Source organism: Cebidichthys violaceus, unplaced genomic scaffold, assembly GCF_023349555.1.
Source record: "Cebidichthys violaceus isolate CVI_PGR_0920_01 unplaced genomic scaffold, fCebVio1.0.p SCAF_13, whole genome shotgun sequence".
Taxonomy (NCBI): Eukaryota; Metazoa; Chordata; class Actinopteri; order Perciformes; family Stichaeidae; genus Cebidichthys; species Cebidichthys violaceus.
Genome location: NW_027176296.1, coordinates 11,867,560 through 11,889,399, shown reverse-complemented (window position 1 = coordinate 11,889,399; position 21,840 = coordinate 11,867,560). Strand labels below are relative to the sequence as shown.

Sequence of the window (21,840 nt, the reverse complement as noted above, 5' to 3'; positions counted from 1 at the left end):
ACTTTTGACGTCATTTGGAGCCAGAATGCCAGAGAGTCAGATCCAGTGAGTGATCTGTGGTGGAGCCACGGTATTGAAGTCCCGCCCACACACCTGCTAAAACCAACCACGAGCCAAGCATGGCCACACCTTGTTCATGAGAGAAAATCACAGCTGTCAATCATGACGTCAAACCCCCTTTTTATAGCATCAAATAACTAATTAAAACTCAACTGGTCAGAAAAACAAACACCTGAAAATGTCCACTGTCATGATAAGGACCCATGTCCCATCTGCCAGCATGGATTGGGGCGGGGTTTATGACTTTTAGTGCAGCCAACCTGACGTTCATCTTTGTATGCAGTCTATGCTTTTTGCACACGGCTTCACAATTTACTTCACAGTTCAATTTTGAGTCAGTAATTGTCCCAAGATGTTTGTAAGATTGCATCACAATCGTCGATATTGAAAGTGAAAAAAATGGCTGAACTTTGAACTGAACTCTGAACACTTTGTGAGAGAACTGCTTAGCTAGGCAACAGCTTGGGTCCAACAGTGACATTTACAATGTTTAAAACTGTGAAATGGTATATATATCTATATATATAGATATATATATCTATATATATATATATAGATAACTGTATGGGGTGTATTAGTGTAACTAAATGAGTCTCTAATGATTCTGTTGTGGTTTGTGATGACACCTCCCTTCCACTAGGGGTCTGTTCCCCGTTTGCTCTCTTTTTTGTCTTTCAGGATGTTGATTGGCAACTAATGAGCCAGACCTGAGGCTGATGTGGTGACAGCTGTAAAGACCCATTATCTGAACATGGATCTGGCTGCCTCTTATTTGGCTGCTTATTTGTTTTGTTGGTTTAGTTTAGTTTTTTGTATTCTTTAAATAAATGTGTATTTATTACCGTTACACTTGTCTTGTCTCCCTTTATGTTGCAGCCTTTGAGCAGGGTTGTAATAGGTTGAAGAAATATTGTACTAACACACGTCTTGAGTGACCACTCATACAACTGATGTCATATTGTTATGAACACATAATGAAACATTAAATACCAACACGTTGTGACCAATATTCTGACAGTAACATAATGGAGAACTGATCTTAACTGATTAGTGCTGCTCCGTTAATAGCGATCCATATTTGTCAGACTGCCGTGGAAGAAAGTCTCTAATTTTCTTCCTTCAGATATTTGCTAAAATGTAGGCATAAGGTTATTACAAGCAGCAGATGTCAATCTACACAATATGATATTCCCACTTCCGATGTTGACAAAACAACAGGGTCAGAGCACTTTCTTTTTGCTAAAATGCACATGGTCAATTTCCTTATGTTAAAGGCGAGGCTCTCCTCCTGACAATCAAGTCCATCCAGAACTGAGAACAGACAAGTGATGTCTGTGTATCCTCATACATCTTATTGCTCTCTATTCTTACGTCCGTAAGAATAAATGGGCTTGGGGCTGAGGGAAATCAGAGAGTATTGACATTTCATAAGATTTGTTAACAAGGCGAATATAAAATATCATCAGCCTTATTCTTTAGGTTAGAAAAGATGATGGGGTTGGATGAATATTGAAAATGTCAATGCAGACTTAAAACACCATGTGCAACACGTTGATCTTTAGGAGGCACGTGAAATGATTTGACTAAAAATTCAGTCTTTTCCCCTCAGAGGCCCATCACCCGCTATAAAAACAAGCTGGCATTCAGTTTAACCTTTTCAGGACAGAAACATTTTCACCTGGTGTTATTACATTTCCACAGAAAGGTTGTTTGTCACTTTTTCCAATATAAGCAAATCTAATACCATATGTCTGTGACAAAATGACGTACTGTTGACAATGTATTTTTTGAGCAACTCTAAATTCTGAACCACAATGAAGTATTTATGTAGTATTTATAGAGAAGCCAGATTGTTGTTTAGTCAGTATGGCCCAGGAGCAGAGAGAGAGAGGTTGAGAGAGTAACATGATGAGAATATAGTCAGAGGGTTTCAGACACAGAGACAAATGTCACAATAACCCTCAAAACTTGATAAGCAAGTTGTGTTTGGGAGCATGTGTGAAGAATTGGCACTGACCTCGGAGGATGAAGACAGAGTTTCTGAGCATATCACAAACACTCGGAATAAGGTTCTTTGTTTATCTCTCTGAGGCAAATATCCTGGGAGACTTTTCACCAGAGCTCAGAGTTTAATAAGAACTGTAGATTATTGAGCCCTCATTGGTTCTCTAATATCATTAAAGGTATTGATTGAAACATTTGTAAATGTCAGTAAATCCATACCTTGATATGATCCTGACAATGGAGACAATTTGTAGTCCCATTTTGCTACACAACAAAAAAAAACTAAAACTATATGATATGTGGAGGGAGGTAAAGAGTCTCAAAGCCAGAGGATTGAAGCTGTTCTGAAGTCTGCTGGTTCATCAGCTGATACTTCTGTATCTCTCTCCAGATGTCAGCAGGTGAACAGGTTGAGGCTGGGTGGGTTTTGTCTTTTATTATCCCTTTAGCTCTTCTCAGGCTCCTCTTCTCACCGATAACACTGATGCTCAGTAGACGGTACCAGTGATGTTCTGGGTGGTTTTAATCCCCCGCTGTAGAGCCCTCCTGTACTCTGCCTTAAACATCCCATAACAGTTTATAATGTTTGCAGTCAGGATGCTTTCTATCACTCCTCTGTAAAAGTTGACAAGAACTTAAAGTGATACCCATACCAATAGATTACTTCATTCTATACCCATCATGTGAATGCAAGCTTTGTGTGTCCCACTGGCTAGCTAATCGCTACAGCGCTCATGCAACAGTTACCGACTCGTGGTAGCAGCACCTACCGTTCTGTGCCCTCCAGGTTAAATCTTTTAGCTCTGTCAGCACTGTTGCCGTTGTTAGTGCTGTTCGCGCTGTTAGCACTGTTAGCACTGTTAGCTTCTAGTCACCTGCCCAGACATCTCCATGTTCAGAACTGTGTGAAGGCAGGCAATCCTAGCTGTATAGCTGCTGCGGTAGTCGGCCAATCACACATTGCATTAAATTGATGAACGCTTGCATTGGCTGTGAGCAAAACCAACTTGCTTACATCTCAAGAATTGGTTGTCTCCCTTTACCTTTGTGTGTATTTATATTTGTGTGTGTTTGGTGACTGAGCGTCAAAGAGCAGAGGCCTGAGTTAGAAATCTAAAGGTTTAGGGAAGTGTAAAGAGGACAAAGCTGGAGGGAAGAAAGATAAGGTCTTGACAAAGCTTTGTTCCACACAGCGAACCTCCTGAGGGCTGTGAGACAGACAGAGATTGTGTGTGCGTGTGTCAGTAAGATGACGGAAAGAGCAGTCCGACAGCCACAGGAGTGTGACAAGCATGCTAAGGCTTTCACAGAAGTCAAAGTAGAAGAAGAAAAGCAAAAAGGAATGTCTGGGAATGAATGTCTCCACTGTCCTCCAGACCGCATGCTGCTACCCAAAGGGCCGCTGTTTGTGTGTCTGTCTTTTTACTTTGTGTCTGTCTGATTGCGTCATTGTGTGTACGTGCTTTTGTGTGTAATGTGACAGATGTATTTCTATTGTTGAAGCCAATGTCTTCACAACGACTGAAAGATGAGGTAAAGTCTCCAAACTCAGATCATTCCGGCCAGCTGCTCATTGGGTACAGACATGTGTGGATGAAAAACAGGTTTTTGTAGCAGATTACATTATGGGGAAGGGAATGAATTCTAAAACATCAGAAGCTCATTATTCCTAAAGTTGAACAGCCACTGGGGCACAACCATGTTATAAGTATGCTAGGTAACATGTTGCTGCTTCAGAAATAAGACCTCATTAACACCTGGTATCAATGAGATTCTTATCTTGATTGCGTCTGTATTGTGATCGCATATCAGTATGCAAATGAGGTAGTTGGGGCTGGGATCTGTGTCAGGTTAAAGGAAGCCATGGATGACAATTCTTAGGGCCTGCAAGGGTCAATGGAGAAACTTGTTAGCAGGAGTGCTGGCACAGCAACCCTGTCCTCTTCATGCCCGCTGTAACTGTCCCTTCATTTTTGACAGCTGGAAGAGGGGGAGTTAGATCTTTTTTCTTAAGAAAATGGTCACTGTGCAGACTGTACTTATACCAGAGATCCAGTCACAACGTGAGCCAGAACATTTCAGACTGACTGCATGTTAATACTATGTGTTAGGGGCTCCTGTGGCTCAGCAGCGGTCACCCACCAATCAGAAGGACAGTGGTTCAATTGTGAGGAATTTAAAGTTTAGAAGCATTCCTAGTATGTTTTAAAACACTCCTAGTGGTGGATATTTGATGTCAATGTTTACTTAAGGTTTAAACCAAAGGTATAATTATTATATAATATCTTTGCTTGTAGAGGTTTTGAGCCAGGGAGTGTGGTCATTTCATGCATTGAATGTATATTGAGTGTTTGTAAGGAGAGGGGGTTTGAGGAATGTCCCAGGAGTGGGGGCAGAAAGTAGTTGACTGAGATGTCTGCCCAGGACAATGGGTCAAGAGCCAAGGAGGAGCTCATTGGACTTCAGCTAATCGTGGAGCAGATCGATAGGCTGAGGAATGTGACTCTTAGGAGACAAAGAACTGTAAATCCCAGGAGAGAATCAGACCTTCTCCTGACCATGATGCAGACATACGTGTCTGTCTCGTGGCCCGGACGGGGCCTCACTTTCATGAAATTAATATGTTTGTTTTGTTATTATTAGTGTATTCAGTTTGTAACTGTTTTGCTTCTGTAGCTATTAAATATCTTTTGATTTGATTTTAATTCGAACCAGCTGATTTTTTGCCACTACTTTGCTGACGAAAGACGCAGCAGTGGGAGACATGCGGCCTTCCTTTGTCTGAGTTGAGACCCTAACACAATCCCTGGCCCTTGCAGCCTACATGTTGGTTTGTCCTTGGGCAAGATACTGAACCCCAAATTGCTCCTGATGGCTGCCATTGGTTTGTGAGTGAGAATGTTTTTCGCTCCGGAGGAACAGGTGGCACCTTGTATGGCAGCCTCTTGCACCAGTGTGTGAATGTGTGTGAGAATGCGAATGCTGGCTTGTGTTGTTGTTGTGAGTGGTTGCTAAATAAATGCAGTCCATTTACCATTTACCATTGATGGGGTCCTACGTTGACGTTAACTTGACTGACTCACGTAACTAAATACTGATGTGATAAACTGTCAACGTTTACTCACAGGGGACTCGAACAGCTGTCTACTTGACAATTTTGTAAATTTACATTTTGATTGTTTTGATGTTGTTGATGTTGTTTTGTCTTTATCGTTTTTAGCACTACAGCAATCCCTCACCTCATGTTACTTTATATGAAAATGGTTCCAATAACTTCCACGGAGCGAGGTATAACAGATATTAAATTTGGAGAAAAGAGAGGCCTGGTATTGGATCAGGAATTGGTGTCAGCAGATATTCTATTGCAGTGTCTCCCAAACTTTTTTCTGGGGACTCCCTTTTTAAAAAACAAAATCATCGCGACCCAATTCTCTACAGGCCTTATCTATAAATTGCCAGAAGAACAAATTAGAGCGTAAATGAGGGTTTCCGGCCATCTTTACTGCAATTTCCACATCAGGTTATATTTTCTTGGATAGGTAAACCAGCCATTAAGAAAAGATATATGTTTGATTAATCACATCTTAGTTTTATGCATGTGCTATTGGAAAAATATACACACATTAAATACTTAATAAATGAGATCAAATAAATGCATTTAGGTGGAGTTAACAGACTACCTCACTCTTTTCATTTCCTCTGATCAGTTAAGCTACAATTATCAGAAGAATACGAACATTCAGGCTTAAAGCCTGTGGCTCAATGGTGTATTACAGATATAAATGTTAAATGAAATATGGAAGAAATTCTCTACTGAGGAGAGGTGTCAGTATCTAAAATCTTAATCCCAGGGACAGGCATTGCAAATAGCTTAGGGTATAAATGCTGTGGTATGTGACATTGGTTCATGTTATATACTTGCTGCTGTTATTATTAGTAGTCGTAATGTTTCCATCATTATTATGCTATAAATTCTCTCATATACATTGAATGTGTTGTAACTCTGTTATGTTGTTCATTCTGTACACATGACATCTATCACACTTCTGTCCATCCTGATAGAGGATCCCTCCTCTGTTGCTCTCTAAGGTCTCTTCCTCTTTTCTCCCCATTAAAGGGTTTTTTGGGGGAGTTTTTCCTGTTCTGATGTGAGGGTCCGACAGAGGATGTCGCATGTGTACAGATTGTAAAGCCCTCTGAGGAAAATTTGTGATTTTGGGCTATACCAAATAAATTGAATTGAATTGCTCCATCCAAATAAGCATTAAGAAACCAGCAAAAGTAAGTAAGATAGATTATTTTAATTATCCTACAGAAAAACCTACCCCAGTGTTGCCAACTCTTCTCCAATGAAAGTAGCTAGCAGCATTAGCTCTAAATGCCAACTCCCCCAAAATGATCACAATGAACCTATAACCAACATGGTTATTGGTAGTACTCATAGCTGTTAAGCTAGCAGCTTGTGGAGGACTCCACTGGCGTGCAGTAAGTGTACAGGCAGAATGCGCACAGGTAGACAGGTAGACAGGTAGACAGGTTGTCCGTCTGATTGGACGAGCGTATTACAGTCCTGCGAATGCCACAGATACCAGATTTTTGTCTTTATTTTGTTATTTTGTCGAAGTATTTGATTTATTGTTAGCTGAATTTCAATAAATATTACAAAAAGTGTTTTTTTAAAGAAAATTACCACGTCTACCTTTATATTTAAACAAATAATAATCCAGACAGAAAAAGTTGGATTGTGCGTTAGTGGTGCAACAATACAACGATACGAACGGTTTTGTTGGCATGTGTTTGTGAGCTTATGATCTAAAGCAGAGGTGCTGCTGTCTGCCTGAGAGCAGTCTGTCCTCTGTTTGTGTGAGCTACCTTTTATTTCACTGAGCTGAGGAAATAAAAGCCAGTTCACAGAGCTCTGGGCGTCTGAGCAATCATACTTTACTCTTTCATACAAACGCCCCTGTAGAAAATATGCTCTTCCCACCTGCCTTAGTCTGTGAGGTAAAATCCAAGCATCTCACGCATGTTTTATTATTGATAGATACACCCAATTCTGAGAAGGGTTAGGCCTCCAGTCACCTGCATTAATACAACAAAGTGTGTTGATTCAGGAACAGCAACAAAATTATTTTTGCAGGTATAACACAAAGATTTTAACCTAGCGATTCTGTACATTTTTGAAGGATGCGTTTCAATAATCAGAGTTAAAATGAAAACGCATAGGCCTTCATGACATCTTATTTTAGGTATATTAGGAGAGAAAAGCTTAAAGTACCACACATGCATTATTATGCGCTTGTATCACATCAAAACCCTATATGAATACTTTTGATATCGACAGGAGCACATGTAAAAAGGAAATCAATGCAATGGCCAGAGAATACATTATTAATGTTTTTTTTTTATATTGAATTGATTTTTTAGGATCAGCAGTCTTGTTTTTACTAAGAGATGTGAACAAATGCAGGAAGAACTGATCTGGGTTTACAGTTGAACGTTTTATTTGGAAATCGGTGATTCCGACTGTCTTCTGAAGTCAGAATTAGACCCTTAAAATATTCCTAAATGCCACTTGCCAAGGCTATTCAGATCAGGTTTTTTTGTTATCGAAAAATAGACCCCTACAGCAAACTACTTCTGTTAAATTCTGCTTTTATTGTTTTGTGGCACAAATAGCACAGATAGACACTTTTTGTTTACAGTAGTATCGTGTGGGTCGATTAAAAATCACAATTTTGCAACTGGCAAGTAAATTGAGTTATTTTCATTAATTTGATAATATGCTAGACTTTTACAAATCTATACATACTGTATATTGAAATCCAATAGTAGTTGCATTACACAGAATGAAAAGCAAAAAGCTGTAAAAATATTTTTAAATAGTTATATAGTTATGCTGTATATTTTTATTAACAATGGCCGTACTGTTGAATGCTGGCAGAAACAGTTTATGTAAAACTAAGTTTCAATATATCAATTCATTAATCCCCACGTTGTAGTTTCTTCTAGGAGATGAATACAATATTTCCGACAGTACTTGAAGGTTTCAAGCCTGGGCAGCAAACGCAGTGCGCATCGTGATTTGAATGAACAGACCAATCAGCGGCCTCACCAGACGGAAGCCGCTGGCTTTCCGTCACCCTTGCCCAATCACCGCGCAGCACCGTTGTTTGCCTTGCTTTTTGAAATGAGCTCTAACAGCATACGGACAGCTACTTGGGGCAACTATGAAGTAGTTAGCTGTCAACAAACTAAAGCCGCAACATTTCGACAATTTGGACTATTTTCACGTATCAAGGGCAACATGCGTCGACACCAGACCTGATATTTAACGGAGAGATGTTACAGCTTTCCTGAGTTTTTTGGACCGAAGAAGAATTCACATAAATTCTTTATTGTATTGTTGACTTACTAGCTCGGCAGCTAGCTAAGTTAGCTAGAGAGCTTATTGAATTGAACTAACTAGTTCGGCCGCTAACGTTAGTATAGCTCTGCTCGCAACATATCTGTTATTCCTTTATCTGAGTATCAGCCACCGAAACAGTCGGTAAGTTTGGTTTACTTTGGGCTAGTTTTTATTGTGTTGTTAGCAAAAGCACAGTACGTTACCGTTAAGCTAACCTCTGGTGACGTGAGGCAAAGGGAATGTCGTGCCGTGGTGAAGGCAGCCAACGTTAAAATAACGTATCCTGTAAGTTAATAATCACTGCTGGCCTCATTATTCAAGACATATAGCCCACTTTGTTATACAAGGCATGTCTTAAGAAACACGAGAAGGAGAGAAAAGTTACTATTTTTGGTCTCCATAAACCGGCTAACGTGTTTGTTAAAGATAAAGTGTCTGTTCTTTGCTCGTTTCACGTTTTTATCACGATACTTTTTGTCTTCTGTTTTAACCATGAATATAAGTTGTTTTTTGCAGCATTGATATTTAGGCCACTGTAACTGTTACTTACAAAACTTTACTGCATTGACTTTTCATTGAGCTGTTAAGTTAACAACTTTATTTTTCAGTATCCACTTTTTATCCTCCTCGACGAGTTTACCAGAGGTATCTCAGTCACACGTGTTGCTTTCTCTCCAGTTAAATTGTCTCTCAGACAGTATTTGTAATTGAAGTCAAGCCCATTTGTGTCTCTTGACTTTACTCTGACAGTTGTCCCTCTTCTCCTTGTCTTCCTTTTTGCTCTACTCTCTCTCTCCTCTGTGTCTCTCTGTTCATTCCCTGTAATGTCTGATGGTTTGGACAGTTTGGTGCCTCCATAAGTCCCCGGCATGGCTGACAGCAGCATACTGACGTTAGGGACTGCTCGGAGTCTGCTGGTGGATACTTCGGTCTATGATTCGAGGATCGCAGAAACCACCAAGGACCATGTATTTCTGGGCATGGCCTGTGACAATGGGGAAGGTCAGTCTGCTGCCATTTTGTCTTCTCTTCCTCCTCCTTCCTCTAAATATCTCGACCCATATTCCTTCAGTTTCATCATAGATAATACCAACAGCTTGTAAAAACCAGGATCTTCCTGTAGAAGAAGTGGGAAGCTTTGGCCGCCGGTAAAATACTACTACTCGTATAATTGTTTCACTAACCAGGTGAGGCGAGGAGGTGCTCAGTATAGGCGATACCCAAAGACAGGGTATTGGTATCAGGACCGATAAAGTCGGGATCAGTGCATCCTTAGTTCTCAGTGAAAATGGATTTGTGGTTTTGCTTAACATACGTTTGCTTCATACTTTACTCGTATATGAATCCTCCTCTACCTAATGTCTATGAACCCCTTCTTTCTTAATCAGTGATGTTTTGTCTGGCTGTAACCCCTGGCTGTCAGTCTAAATGAGGAAAAACTTGCATCGCCTCCCAAAGACGACCTACTCCTTGAGCTGTCTCTATCCCAGTTCTGTGTGTGTGTGTGTGTGTGTGTGTGTGTGTGTGTGTGTGTGTGTGTGTGTGTGTGTGTGTGTGTGTGTGTGTGTGTCCTGTCCTGTCCTGTCCCGTCCCACCTTGTTCACTCTGTCTTTCTGTTGCTCTTCATCTCTCTCAGATATGCTGCCCAAAGTGGAGACGAGGGTTGTTCTTGTGGGAGCAGCGGGCAGAAATGGAGCGCTGGTCAAAGCACTGCAGGTACATCCTTCCTCTATTAATCCTGAAGGTCCACTGGCCTCCATGAAGGTGGCAGGCCTCCACCATCTGACCTTGTCAACATCACCGCTGTTCACTGTTCGACAAGTAGGACACGGAAACTGTCCCTATGCTTCTGAGTTGAAACTGTCCACCGATGAGAACTTTTTGCCCGTTGTCATTGTTTTCGTTTGTCAAATCTTCAGTGTTGTCTCAGGTGGGCGATGCATCGGAAGCAGCACGTAATGTGAAAATCCCTCATTGATGTCCATTAAGATGTTTTCCCCAACATCATAGAAATGGAATTGCATGTTCATGATTGCTGCAGTACATAGCAGGGTATCTTATTGTCACAAAGTCTAGCAATAATTTCTGAAATGCAATCAGATATAGTGACATAAGTAATCTGATATGAACTCATGACATCTTTTTTTTCACTCTATTGACAATGCAAGCTTAAACTTATACAAAGTATACAAAAAACAGATATATTTATTGACTCCAAATAAGAATGAAAATGTGTTTTTGGAAGGACTATCCCGCCCCATAATGTAGATGTAATATGATTGATTCAGAATTAGTAGCCTAGTGACAACCAAAAAGTGTGTGTGCTTAACCAAAACGTGTGTTTTTATCACGATAAAGACAGTATTTCAAAATCCATGTTGTGGCCGAATGATACCGGTGATGGTGATAAAAGTAGTTTTCCACTCACCCCTAACGTACATACTTACCTATGTCTGGTAAACTCTCGTTAACCCAATATTTCAGAAACGCCGAGAGGGAATTATTTCATATTTGGCACAAATGTCCACCTGGACTCAAGGTCAAAGGATAAGGTCACTGTAATCTCACAAATTAAAATTTCAATTGAAGCCTTTATTGTTTTCAATGTAACCATTATGACTGCCCCATAAACCATTGGTATAAACAATATAGCTAATTTTCCAGTTGAAAAATAATTCCACACATCATGGCGGCAATCAATGAATCGAATGCTCTGACAAAAAAAGCAAAAAGTGGTATCTGTGGCTGTCTCAGGACTGAAATAAAGCCATCCAATCGTTTGATTTGGCCTGAGTGTACTGATTGGACGGACTAACTGCCTGTCTATCTGCCAGCGTGTATTGTGCCCAAGCACTTATTGAGAGTCCCCCACAGTTTAGCTAAACAGCTGTGAGTACTAACAGAAGCCATTTTGGTATTTTAAGTTCATTATGATGATTTGGGGGAGTGTCTTTTAAAGGAAGGCCTGAAGGAATGGACTGTCAGTGTTGACCACCGGGCAACCTTCTCCCTATATTTTGCAACTCTAGAGCTAGTGGCGCTAGCTACTTTCATTGGAAAAGAGTTGGCAACACTGGGCTTGGGTTTTCAGTTGGTTATTGTTGTTAAATCTAGACATGGATTGCATTGTTCTATTGTTGTGTTTTGGTGTTTATAGAGCTGCTACATGCAGAGGCTTACCCCTCTGAGTGGCTCGATTAATTGCCACTCGACTTAAATTTCTGTACCTGGAGACTTGTTTTGCGAAAAAGAGACAGCTTCATTTTTTTATTCAATAATATTGTCAAGAAGTATGTCCGAGAGTGTTTATTTAAGGGTGAAGTGCGCACACACTTTTCTAAAATCTGACACACACACACACCTGCCTGTGTCTGTGTAGATAGGGCATGGTAATAAAGAAGTCCGGGTTCCTATATTTGGCAGCCTGAAGAGCCTTCACAGCCCATAGTATGAAAGTGTAGCATGTGCATTGAAATGAGTGACTAGTGTTTTTGTTAACAGCTGCTGGCTGTGTGTTTGTATCACTGACCATTCTCTGTTCCCTGAGAGCATAGCAACCCGTTAGAGATTATCAGCTCACTACACAACTCCACTCAGCTTAGACGACGCGTCTGTGTGTGCTTAACAAGAGAAAATGATCGCCTCCAGTTTTCTCATAATCTTGATGAATAAGGAGATTAATCAATCTAATTATAGCAGGCAGGACACCAACACAGTATTATGGAAATGGGTATCTGACCTCTGGTTTACATCTATTATTTGGTCATGGAAGAATTTAATTCCACTTTTAAGAAAACAAATAATTTCAACCGTTCAATGTCAATTTAATTAAACTGTCAAAATACTAAATGTCATCCTTTTACTTTGTTATAGTCATATATAGTGGTTGCATAAAACCACACAATTCAAATGATAAGGACATTGATTAGCTTTCATTTCATCAGATTACATTTTTATTGCTAACTCTTTTTTTTTGGCATTAGTAGTTTTACAGATGTATAGTAATGTACTGTTGAGTAGCCGTCTCCTGAGCTGTCAGTTGAATCCCCCGCAGACTGCTTGGACCCATTTTGCCTGACTTGACAATGCGCGTCCTGCGATGTGACTATTGCGCATGCGCACATTGTGATGTTGATGCCGAAACGCTGTCTAGCAGCTGTAGTTCAGATAATGTCCTCCATCGGGGTAAAGGGGTTCTTGCATATTGAAGTTTTGTCAGCTTGTGTTGGAGCTCTCGGGTCAGTTAGCCTGACTGATCATCCTAACATTTCTAAACCTTTCTGACGTCGCTGGCCACTGTGTCTACTAAGCCTAAATGATATGAATGAAAGTTTATTTGGAAGAATGTGACTTCTGAAATTCTCTTGATATTCTTCAGGTCGCTAAAGAGAAGGCGTATCTTTCTGTTGGATTTGTCGTGAATACAAAAGCACTCGATTGTACAGTGTTCTCACAGAATGGAGCTTCCCTCCCCACAGAGAGCACAGACTGGCTACACAGAGCACCAGAAAAGAGACGTTCATTTTAGCTCTAATTACTAACAGAATTATCATCAATTAGTGGCCGCTGATATGAGCTGCCTCCGGTGATGGTTAGTCATTTGAACTGGTGAAAGTGAGGGTCTCATTTTTGGGTCTGTAGTAATACAATTTCTTTTGCTGTATTTCTTTTGTGCATGTGATTCAGTGCACAGCTTTGGTCACAGTCCGTCTGTATCCGTCCCTAAAGTGTCCTTGCTTCTGAATCCATCGCTGCTTGGGAGCAGTTAAGTTTTCTTCACCAGACTGTAGTGTCCTTTTATTTCCAATACAATACATCCAAAAGGTAGCTGATGGGGACAAAAGAAGAGATCTCTATTCCCTTTCATTGTGGCCTTGTTGATGGCATTTTGTTCAGCATTGTGAACTTTTTCAATCTCAGCATTATGAGTTCACATAAAAATAGAAGCTTGTTTTCATTTCCAATAACAAGTTAAAAACATTGTATGTTTGTATGTATGTATTGTATGTTGCTCTTCGTTGGGCACCTATTTACATTATATCTATAATACTGTTTAGCTTCTGCAATGTGACATGTTTCCAAGTAAATACGATATGCAGCAGGATTCTGTTTGGGAGGTATTTAATCAAATCATGAAGGGATTGACCTAGATGGGCAATATGGCAAAAAAAAAAAAAAAAGAAATCTCAAGTTTTTCAAGCTTGCCGGCGATTCAATTATTTTCTTTTTTTATCCCTGCAAAATATAGGAAACTAAAACATGGTCAAATTAGTGCTGCACGACATATATATTATATCATATCATAAATATTAGATATATTTTTCCTTCAATATACCTTGTATTGCAATATGAAAAAACATAGGAATTTTCACCAGATGACATGATAACATTTTACCTGAAAATGGTCAACCCTAAAGTTTATCTAAGTAAGTTTATGAATACAATGTTTTCCCTTTCTGTGTGGGCGGGACTTATTGCGCTCTGTCTCTATGTCACACTGTATAAGATGGATCCAACTAGGTCGTGGTTGCCATCTGTATGTGTATGTGTGTGCATATCTGATTTTGAGGCATTTCTGATTGTGTGGAGGAAAAAAAGTGGACAATATGAAACGCTGCTTTTCCAAAGTGAGTTTGAGTTTGTTTTTAGCTAAGTTACCAGTAGGGATGTTTATAATGAACCGTTTAACTACAATGATATTTTTGACTGATTAATGGTAACAGTTAAAAGAAAAATGAAAAGACGGATGAGCTGGTCCCCAGTCAGACATGTCGCTAGCTTCGAGGCTAACGCCCTTCACTTCAATCCACAGACACATAAATGATGCACTGCTACGTTCACAGCTATACCGCTACTGTTTCACACTCATCGTCACACACTAGCTCTCACTTCAACCACAGCAGCCCTGCATGGAAGGCAGGGGATTTATCGGTTAACGGTTGAGGAGAGTCAGCTATTCGTCCCAAAAAAAAATTATTCAAAGCTAGTGTGTCAAAACTGTGTGTCATTTCGGGTTGTATTCTAATTGGTTGGTGGGTAGACGTGGGTCATAGCAGTTGTCACATCGAAGGGTTTTTGTTCATAAATTGTTCTTTTACAACCGTCTTACTAACTTCGCTAGTCCAAATCCAATTTTGTATACATTTTGTTGCCGTTCAAGCAGTCAGAAACATGAAGTTAGGTCTGTATCTCACTGCAGCCCTTGGTTAGTGTTACATTTCCCTTTTAACAAAACAAAGTGCGCCTGATCAGGCTGTCGAAACATAACCTCCTGTCAAAATGTGTCCACTTGTTCAGGGGGATGTTTAAGTGTCTAGCGGTGTGTGTTTTGTGTGCGCTCCAGTAAACAGTGTGGTTGTCTGTCTGTGAGTAGCGCCGTGTGAAGGTGATTTGGAGGCGTGGCGGCAGACTAAGTGCTGTGAGAATGACTTCCTTCCCAGGTCTCCTGAGCCCTGTCACTTGTGAAGGCTTCCTGCTTAAATCATCTATTTCTCGCTGCCAATCTGCAGCGCGGCCACATCCAAAGACATCTGCCAACAGCTCCATCAGAGTTCTCCCGATTGCCTGCCTGACCGCCCGCCGCCATCGCTCATGCAACACACAGAAAAAGAGTCCCCCCCCCCATTTCTTCACGTCCCCTTCCCCTTCTGTCCCTGTCTTTTCCTGCCTCCATCCTCCCCGAGGGCTTTGAACTTTTATATTAATTTTTAAGAGAAATGTGTCCTCCTCCCAGCCTACCCCCTGTGACGCTTGATATTTGTTTGAAGTTACTGTCTTTAGACTTTGCAAGGACACGGACCCCGCCCCATCTCCTCCTCTCCATCCTCTATTTTGTCCTCGTGGGGCATATTTGTATGAATTTGTCTCCAAATATCTTTTTCTTTGTTTCTCATTCTCTCTCGACCCTCTGTCCTTCCCGTCTTTTATGTCCCCTCCTCCTCTCAAATGCCAGTGTTTGACATCTGCTTCCTGCTGGTTGGTTTTTACAGGCCATCAGAGTAATGGAGGTACCGGTGGTAAAGATAAGAGAAGGCGAGGCTGGTGCCGAGGAGAAAATGATGATAAAATCTATAGTCAATATGGTACAGTACAGCGTCTGCCTCTCTGTGTGACTGTGTGACACTCTGATGGGGACTGGGGGAAGTGGCGCATGAGTCTTCATTCACACCGGGTACTCACTCAATCATTGTGCATGGCCAACTCACTGATGGGGAATTGATTTGTGGGTGCATATTTAAATGTATGTGATGTCATACTTGATAACTTGATCACTCTAACAGAGATGGATTGCACTCAAATGTCAATGCAGGTTTCTGGGCTGAGGAGTCTCTTAATAGGCTTTCTATTTAGCTTCATGGCATTTGGAAATGGGCAGCTTCCAGCTGTTAAAAGTTGCAAGCAGTCCCGTGAAAATCTATTTGCGCACAAAAGTGTCCATTAGATAGGTCTTGGACGGTGATCAAAATAATGCACCTGAAGCTTTGAGTTTTGAGTGTCCTCTCCTGTTAAAGAAATGCTTTAGCATTTTGCAGAACATGCCAATTAGCTTTCTCTCTGGAGAGTGAGATGGGAAGGTAACCGCAACGTGTCTTTACACAGCCACAGTCAGGATGTGGCTGGACTTTTATGTAGTGTCTAAGGTGTGTTGCCAGATATGGTGAAGTATTGGTCTGTGCACAGCCATGAAGGTATCAAATCTGACTGCAGCAACCTTACAGATACGCTAGCATGGCTGTGGACTATTAGTCTTATACATTTTGTAGATACATTTTTCTTCATGTGCAGATAACAAGACATAACGTGTTCACTTGTGAGCTGTAGGAGTATTTTTGAACACTGGACAGAGCCAGGCTCGCCGTTTCACCTTCAGGTCTAATGCTAAGCTAGAGTGTAATATTGGTATTAATCTGCTCATCTCAGCTTTTAGAGAGAAAGCTAATAAGTGCCTTTCCTAAAATGTTAAACTACTCACACAGGTGTCTGAACCAATGTGGATCCTAACATTAACAAATGCCATTCTAATTATGTGTGTCTGTATGTCGCTTCACTTTGTCCTGTGTCATTTGTTTTATGGGCTGGTTTACAAGCGGCACGAGTCATTTCACCCCTCCAGCGCTGCCAACTCGGCCCATGAGCCCGACAGTTTGCTCTGTTATTGAGAGAGTAACACATTGTCTCTTCTGAGAGGGCAGCGCTGATTGTTTTCATGCAGCACTGAGCATGCTCTCTGTGTGGAACAGGGAGAGAATGCTGTCTACTGTATGGGTAGAATGATGGGGTGGGCAGCCTTTTCTACTCCTCAATCTGTTTGGCACATTGGCAGGAAAAAAATGTTTCATAACAATGAAAATCTTAATTGAAACCCTTTAAAAAGCTTACTGTCACTACATTTCTCATGGTTTGATTCTTGTGACAGTGTACAGTGTTCCTTACATTTCAGTGAGGAACCAGGTCAGCATTCAAACAATGCAAATGTTTGGTCTCTAAATAGTTTTGAAGGTCATGAACATTTAGTGTTTCCATATTTTTCTTAATCATTAGTAAAACCTGACCAACAGCTCTACTAACGAGGCTAACAAACCTTTCATTGCTGATTAATTGTTCCATTTCCTTTACCGGTCCATGTACTGCTCCGTTACTCCGTCTCGTTGCTCCTCCTCTTCAGGACATCAGCACCCCGTGCATACTGACGGACGACGTCCAGGAGTTGGGAGATGGAGAGAACACTGATTTCGAGACGGTGTTCATCCTCACAGACTTCGATTCTCCCGACTACAACTACCTCTACAAACGCGAAAACCGCATTGTTGGGCCTCCCGTCGTTCTGCACTGTGCTGCCAAGGGGGAAGTAAGTGATTCATCTTTTTCTCTCTGGGGCATGAAATGTGTCACGGACTGGATTCACCGACAGGATGTAATTCAATTAATTTGAATAACTTCCCCACTTTGGTCTCAAGCATGGCTTCTCAAACCTTTTCAACTTGGAATTCAAACCAAGAATTTACAGCTTCTCTCTGAAGTGCTCGCTCAGAGAAATATGTTGCCTGTTTGTCATGTGGGACCCACCGAGAGAGGCCTGAGATGATCCTTGATTTGAAGAATCAGAATGCAAAAAAAATACATCCTGGATGATGAACGGGAGCTGCCTCCGCCTGCTGTGCTGTCTGCCTGACAGAGACTTCACACAGGATGCTAATGTGGAACATGAACAATATGCATGCAGGGTTAGACTGCATTGCAGAGCATCATAGAGATGTGAATCTCTTGATAACAGGAGAACTGGTCTCAGGCCATGTCCAAAGGCATTTATCTGACCTCAAGACTAGTATGTGTTGGAATCAATATTTATGTTGACCTCTGTGGAGCATATAGTTTAAAAAGTCATTTTCCATGACCTTTTTAAGGGAACTAAAATAGGGATTATATATAATATTATTATTATTATTATTTAGACACATAACATGGCCGTGGGTAGGAAGGGTGCCTAAAACCAGGTATTATAAAGACTATCGATTGATAAAGAAGGGTTAATCTTTGTGTAAAAACAGCATTGTTTATCCCTATTTTAGTTAGATATGGGCTACATATGAAATATGCAAGTATTTGTTGTGGCAAAGAGGAATTGCTTTTAAGGGTACTGACTGAATTACGTAGGTACTACAAAGTACCCATTCATGTTTAATCAATCGCTGCCAAAAATGTGTTGCCTAGGTAAAATGAACCCATTGGATGTCGGTCTGCAGATGGAAAGACTTCAGGTGGAGGAGGCCTATATTTTGGGCTTCTGGTAGCCAGTGGATGTTCTGACCAAGACTCCCTTTATTCCTACTCTGTTTGTTGGTTACAGTCCGATTACCAATTTGAGACTAGAGTTGGATTGAGTGACGTCTACCAGCAAATTAAAGTAGCCAGTTTAGAAGTTCATTTTAATCCAATACAAAGCATTGTGAGACTGTAGCTGGTGAGTTCCCAGAATGCATTTCGGCCAATGCGTTCCACCTCTTTTGCTCTCCATACGGACTGTTTACCAGTGTTCAACCAAAGAATGCTTGGATGTGATTGGTCAATACGGACACCAGAACGATGCCAAAATCTTGTCTTGTTGCTGATAGATTTGACATGTGAATGCAGAATTTGTTCAAAGGTGTTACACTGTACAGTCCTTAAAGCTGGTGCTGTAGTCTTTAGTCTTGGTAGTCCTCATATTGTTCAAAGGTGAAATGACACTAACACTGTGTTATTTTGTACTTGGCTTTCTTTTCCCTCCTCGCAGCCTCTCCAGTTTTCATGTCGTCCTCTCTACTGCACCACAATGCTGAACCTGTCGCTGTGTTTCACCGGCTTCAGGAACAAAGAGGAAATGGTGAGTATATTAACTTAACATTATGCAAGTTAAACTAGTCTTATGGAGGGATGATCATTTAGGCCCTTTCTTTGTTCTTGATCCTTCTGTGAAGAAAGAGCCCATCTTTTCTAAGCAACAGACTAGTCCTTTGGGGAACATCATTCCAGATGCATTGCCATGACCTTTCATTTAGTATGCATGTTGTACTGGAACACTTACTAATAGGGGTTTTCCGTGGTGGAGTGGAGGTCGCGCTGAGTCTTGCTGTGAACAGCCTCTTAGAGACAAGCATGATGTGTGTGTTTTTCCACAGCACAGCGGGGAAAAGTTGTTTGCCTTGATGACGGGCTGAAAGTGTGCTGGTTTGCAGTAAATCCAGCAGGATCCGCCAACATCTCACAGTGGCTGTTTCTGCCCGTACTAGAAATGGGACGATATGGGATTATATCATAAAAAAAACACAATAAATTGATAGTGGTGAATTTCCATCATCCGGATGTTCGTAAACATCATCACGAGTGACTTGAATAGTTATACATTGATTCCAGTATGTTTTATTTTATATGATGGATCATCTAATATTAATATTAATTCATATTTATTTTTTCTAATTAAAACAGAACATATTTTGACTGTCAATTCAAGGAAGGGGATGATGTAAGAAGAAGTCTTAAAAATCAGTGTTCATGTCACACTGCTGCTTAGAAAAGTCTCAATCCTTAAATAGATGAGTGCAAGCATTACTTAATGCTATGTTGTTGAGATGCCTCTTTGTCGTATCAGTGCAACACTAAATACAGTACAGTTCAACAGCACTGCAACATACAACCATCAAAATATCTATAAAACACTTAAATATACCAGATTGTTAAAACCTTCATGAAGGTTTAATTAACTTCAGGATTGTTGTATTCCTAGACTGCATTAGTTTTACGTTATCAGGGAGCATTAACACATTAGTATGTTGTTGACCCCCTTCCCCCCAAAAAAACAATGGGCCATCCATATTAAGTTGTGCGTTTATGTAAAAAAAAAAAGATTTAAGGCCAATATTTCATTTTTTACTCCCAAAGATCTATTGAAGTATGTACCTGAAATCGAGTTTCATTTGGACTCGAGTCGTAATGCAAACAATTTGGCTTCATTGTAAGTCATGTTGTCCCTGCTTATTAGTGTACAATGTTACTGTTACACATTTCCACCCAATTCCTCTTCAAATGCAAATCGGATGTTTCAGGTATACAGAGTGACTAATCAACTATGTGGGAAAAAGATGAACAGCAATAGAGAAAGTCATTGGCAGAGCAAACTGTTCAGCATAAACCACCGCGGCATTTAATTGCCTCTTTGTGCTAAACTTGTGCTTGCTGTTTTGTTTCCATGTAGAAGAACTTGGTGAATCTGGTTCATCACATGGGTGGAACCATCCGGAAAGACTTCAGCACCAAGGTTACTCATCTCGTCGCTTACTCCACTCATGGAGAGAAGTACAGGGTTTGTACAGGCTTACTTTTTCAATCTTTTTACTCTGTGTATCTGACATTAATACCACTGTGCAATATTGTTAAACATGTATATCTATGTTTAAACTTGGCAATATACAAACCAGGTTTTAACAAATACCATCATTTACGTAATTTTGAATTGTTAAAATTCCAAGAATGTTAAGCCAAATTAAGAAAATAAGACAAAAAAGTGACCTGTAACCTTGTACCCTTCTCAAATGTTTTACTTTGATTTAATCACATTTTTCGCCTCCTGCTTCAGCGAGACTCTTTTTCTTTTGCCACACTTTATGAATTACACAGTAATAGTAATTACTCTGGTTGTTCCACCATCCATTAGTTCCGCTACCTGAGGATAGCTACCGTGGGAAACAGAAGCGCTATCCTCTTTGCTTGTGCAATAGTTGAGGCGCTTCTTTTGTGTCGTAAATGCAGCTTGTACTGAGAGCACTGACAGTGGAATTACATGGAGTTTTATTTACTTACTCATTTGTGTTTTCTTTTCCTCCTCTCTTCACTATGTCTTCCTGCGTCCCATCTCTCAGCTGGCAGTGTGCATGGGGACGCCCATTCTGACTCCATCATGGATTCATAAGGCCTGGGAGAGAAGAGATGAAGTGTAAGTAGAAGGAAGGAAGGAAGGAAAGAAGCAAGCTTATGTATCATTCAAAGCTGCTCTCCTTTATGACAGTCGAGCTCTACAATGCAAGCTTTTCCCTGCATGTGAGAATGAAAAATCTCTGAGTGTGAAAAGTTATTTTGTCTCACTGTTGTGAGGAAAGCTGCGTCCAGGTTGGCAATGAAATACATGCTTCAGGTTGCAGCTTTTCATTTTTAGCCACTGACTTTATCGTTCACTGGTCAAAATGACACGTGGCGGCTGGTCCCATCTGCTGTTGATGGCAGGCTGAAGTCAAACTGTGTCCTCTCTGCCAGCCGGCATTTCTTCTCAGGGTTGGATTATTTGTGAGGGAAGAAACTCCACTCTCTAATATCAATGTACAACTAAGTAAATTCTGCCTCTCTGTAATCATACTGGCAGTATTGGACTTGGTATCAACAACTTCTAATTAAAGTGGATTTGTTTCGGGTACTTTCAAGGGTAGCTGCAGTGCTGAACAAGTACAGTAACTACCATTTGACTCATTTCTTTTTCCAGCAAAGACAACCGATTCAAAGAGAAAAGGACACATGAAATTGTCAGCCACCCCCTGGCGTGCTCTAGATTCACTGTTGTCTTTTAAACATCTCATGTTCAAGAAAACAAACATCTGCACCACACTAAACATTGTTATCTGTCCCACAGCTGCATACCAAACTCAGCGAGGAAATATACAAAGTGACGGTCATTTCCGCTTTGAAGTGTTTGTGAATAATAGTGGAAACACAAGACAAAGCTAGTACCTAAGCCCCATTCAGGTTCAGGTTGTGTGAAGTTCCTCCAGTGCAGATTTGATCAGAATTCATAAAAACATGGCAAATATTTTCTTTCTAAGTGAATGCATTTTGCTTGCGTA

The 21,840-nt window shown here is 40.6% G+C and overlaps 1 protein-coding gene across 5 annotated transcripts in view; it reads left to right on the top strand.

Moving 5' to 3' along the window:
- Window positions 1-8,288: 8,288 nt before the first annotated feature.
- Window positions 8,289-21,840, top strand: part of LOC137870154 (protein ECT2-like) — a 41,633-nt gene continuing 28,081 nt past the window's right edge. For 3 of the 5 annotated variants that reach the window (XM_068707160.1, XM_068707158.1, XM_068707162.1), the window contains exons 1-8: window positions 8,289-8,614; window positions 9,318-9,475; window positions 10,110-10,189; window positions 15,463-15,555; window positions 17,139-17,321; window positions 18,747-18,836; window positions 20,205-20,312; window positions 20,869-20,942. In XM_068707160.1, the coding sequence (XP_068563261.1) occupies window positions 9,343-9,475; window positions 10,110-10,189; window positions 15,463-15,555; window positions 17,139-17,321; window positions 18,747-18,836; window positions 20,205-20,312; window positions 20,869-20,942 (761 nt within the window). In that variant the 5' untranslated portion in view covers window positions 8,289-8,614; window positions 9,318-9,342. The remainder of the gene's footprint in view (window positions 8,615-9,317; window positions 9,476-10,109; window positions 10,190-15,462; window positions 15,556-17,138; window positions 17,322-18,746; window positions 18,837-20,204; window positions 20,313-20,868; window positions 20,943-21,840) is intronic. The other 2 variants (XM_068707161.1, XM_068707159.1) reach the window with 1 other exon arrangement.